This window comes from Saprolegnia parasitica, assembly GCF_000151545.1.
Source record: "Saprolegnia parasitica CBS 223.65 unplaced genomic scaffold supercont2.6, whole genome shotgun sequence".
Classification (NCBI taxonomy): domain Eukaryota; phylum Oomycota; class Saprolegniomycetes; order Saprolegniales; family Saprolegniaceae; genus Saprolegnia; species Saprolegnia parasitica.
In genome coordinates this window covers 474805-478019 of record NW_012156400.1, presented here as the reverse complement: position 1 = coordinate 478019, position 3215 = coordinate 474805, and the positions used below count along the sequence as shown (strand labels likewise).

Below are 3215 nucleotides of genomic sequence, written 5' to 3'. Positions count from 1 at the left end.
GAGCGTGGCCATCGAGTACATCCGACTGCGATCAACGAAGCCGTGTCGAAGGGTCACCTGCCCGTCGTGTGCTACCTCCACGAGAGCTTTGGCCAGCACTGCAGCTTCCAATCCCTCTTGGCTGCCTTTTGGGAACGCCATCTCGACACCGTGACGTACGTGCTCTCGCATCGTTGCTGGCTCGACGAGCCCAATCTGCGCACCGACGAGGGGTTCGATCGGATGACGCACAGTCTGTTCTTGGCCGCTGCGCACGCTGGCAGCCTCACCATCTTGCAGCTGGTTTGCGACGCAGTAAAAGAGCCGACAGCGCGATTGATGCAGCTGCCACGCCGCGTCTCGGAGCGCATGATGATCCGCGCGGCAGCCCACGGCCACCTCGACATGCTCCGGCATTTGCACGACGTCTACGGCTTTGCGTGGACTGGCATGGTCCACGCGGTAGCGTGTCGTCGCTGCCGCAAGGAGGTACCACGCTGCTTGCAGACGCTCGGATCCGTCGACGCAGTTACGTATGGTGATGACGACTATCGTTTGTGGGACGAGGAATTTGATTCGTCGTTTGTGGTTTGATTAAGTCCATAGTCCCGTATGTGCAGTGTGCTGGATCCGGCTTTCCCAAATTCAAGCTCACACTTCACTGGATGGTCCATTGCGGGGCTAAATGTATGACACGCCCGTGTCATTCGATCCACGAAAACCATCTACCCGCTTGTTGGTTGAAGCACCATGTAGAGTAGAAAAGCTAGTGTACGAAATCGTTCCTGTGCATTACTTGTGCAGCATCAATCGGATGTGTCGAGGCGTACTGCTGTCGTTGCCGTGGCGACTGGCAAACTTGATGGCGTCCAGCAGCTGCGTGCACGCTGGCAGCGTCTTGCGTCCATCGACCAACGCTCGAAGACAGCGTTTGATCTACGCAACAACATGCCCGTCAAAGGGCAATCTCCCGGCTCGATACCTTGAGCGGCGACGACGCTGCAAAGACGCCTTGGGCGAGGCTATGGTCCAAGACCAAGATCGTCGCCGCCATCGCGCGCATGCAGTAGAAAGCTTGCGCTGCGTCCAGCGACCTACGTTGCCCATCCATCACCCCTACGACTATGTAGTACGGTATGGTCGACGTACGCCGACTTGGTCGATAGCGTTGCGTAGGCCGCGTGGGCGACAGATGCCAGCGCGGTCGCTGCGTCGGGGTGCTACCGTAGCGCAGCACATCATTTTAAAAACCATTTGTGGTCGAGCGTACGTGCAACAAGGTATCGGCAATGGCGCGGCCAAGGAGCTTGATCGCGGGCATGTGCTCACCGAGGAAGAGGGAGAGCGCGTTCACTTGCGTCTCTGAAATCCTACCAAAAAAACAAGTCGACACAATGGACATCCTATGATCCTAAAGTGTACTCGTGCATCGCATTCTCCCTCTTGGCGGAGGATGCGAGATGCCGTCGGTAGAGACTCACGTCGTTCTGCACGCGGGGCGTCATGGCCTATAGAAAAGTCTGATGTAGCAACGGCGGCACGCGAAGCTCAACCTTGAAATTGTCAAAAGCGAGCGCAAAGATGCAGATATCGGCCACTCTCTGCAGCTGCTCGCGCTGGTTTGCGCTGGTAGCTAACACAGGAGATGCTGCTCCGGCCATGCTACTTGGATGCTACTACGTACTCTCTGGTGGTGCCAGAGCCAGCAAGAGCTGGGGCAAAATCGCGCCTACCACATTCAGGCTCGCACTCGTTCTGTGCACGATGAGCGACGTACCATGGTGCATCGCCACCAAGTACACTTTGTGAAGGAGTGCTATGTTGGCCTCGAGTGATGGCTCCGAGGCCTGATGATGGATCATACATCACGAAGGCCAACAGCTACAAGTCGCGCGCGAACCTGGTTGGGCAGCTCGGCTTCGTAGGCTTGCAGCTGCAGCATGAGACCCTCGGCGACGTCGTCGGTGCTCGTTCGCGTCGGCGCTTCTACAAACCGAGGGTCCTCTCTTGTGCTTGCTCGAGAAGCCTCGTACCATCGTCTGGGAGCAGGAGCAGCTTGGCCTTGGTCGTCTTGGATGCATGTACGTTGCCCATGGTCACGGATTCGATACTCGTACGAGCAGCGGTTTCAGAGATATTGGATATGTCTCCGTCGCTTATGCTCGTGCATCCGCCATCCTATCTCATGCATCTCGCCATGATGACGTCGTCGTCGCCAGAGGTTGATGATCGGTCCGAAGCGTAATGCAGCGTACTGCGTGAGAGCCCATCCGCAACTGCCTTTAACGCCGTCGACGCAATCCACATATAGTATGATTGATCGTCCTATCTGTCATATCAAAGGCGGCGCAATGCGTAGCACCGCATGAGATCGCGTCGCATCCTGCGCATGTCACGCTGAAGGTAGTTAGGCGCCAAATGAGAGCCTTTTGGACTGTCATTGCTGCCAAGAAGCGGTAGCATCTCCAGCGAGCGAGTACTCGATGCACGCCTGCAGCCTCTCGACCCGACCGTCCAATCTCGGAGCGCTCGCTACTTTATGTAATCTTGGAGACAGGCATTTCCCGCTTCGCGTGTGAGCGTGTGAGCTTGCATTGCGAGATGCATCGTCTGCAGGATCCAGATTGGTGTGGCCAGTGGTCTCACCCAGTGTGCTGCACCCACCCCAGTAACGTGTTCTTCGCATGCCATGCGCGGTAGAACGCTTCCGGAGCTCCTCCGCTTCATACCCGCCTGTCTGCCATGCCCCGGATACGGGACCGGAATCGAAGAGCGAAGATCCACTCGAAGATCCGGTTGGTATTTGTGGTCGGTGCCACTGCGAGGATATTCTGCTAGAGCCAAGGACGAGATGGCAACAACGCGGCTACAGCTCGATGCGCTCTAGGCCAGGCGGGTGCGGGACGACGCCGTCGGCGTTGCTGTGGTCCGTGGCGTGCTTGGCGATCTTGTAGTGCTGCGTGCAAACGCCATTGACCTTGCCGAGACGCTTGCACGTGGGGACGCTGCAGAGCAGATGCTGGCGGTGCTGGTTGCACAAGCCGCCGCCGCGGTCCTTGTTGAAGCAGCCCGCGGCCGCGCAGAGAACAAAGCCGCCGTGCATTGAACAGCGCTTGCCACGCTGCGCTCGCATGTGGCAGCCTGGCTGCATGCAGAGCTGGCCACCGCCGTGCGCGATGCACTTGCCGCCGGCTTGGGAGCTTTTGCTACAGCCTCGCACCAAGCAGCGCGGGCCA

The 3215-nt window shown here is 58.2% G+C and overlaps 1 protein-coding gene across 1 annotated transcript; it reads right to left on the bottom strand.

The window, feature by feature from the left end:
- Nucleotides 1-771: 771 nt before the first annotated feature.
- Nucleotides 772-2073, bottom strand: SPRG_19425 (hypothetical protein; the record flags this gene model as incomplete). The annotated part of the gene is made up of 10 exons (XM_012341269.1): nt 772-915; nt 962-1073; nt 1129-1199; nt 1250-1349; nt 1402-1487; nt 1533-1612; nt 1664-1708; nt 1757-1826; nt 1880-1965; nt 2013-2073. The coding sequence occupies 10 exons, from the start codon at nt 2071-2073 to the stop codon at nt 772-774; spliced, it is 855 nt and encodes a 284-aa protein (XP_012196659.1).
- Between the last annotated feature and the right edge of the window lie 1142 nt (nt 2074-3215).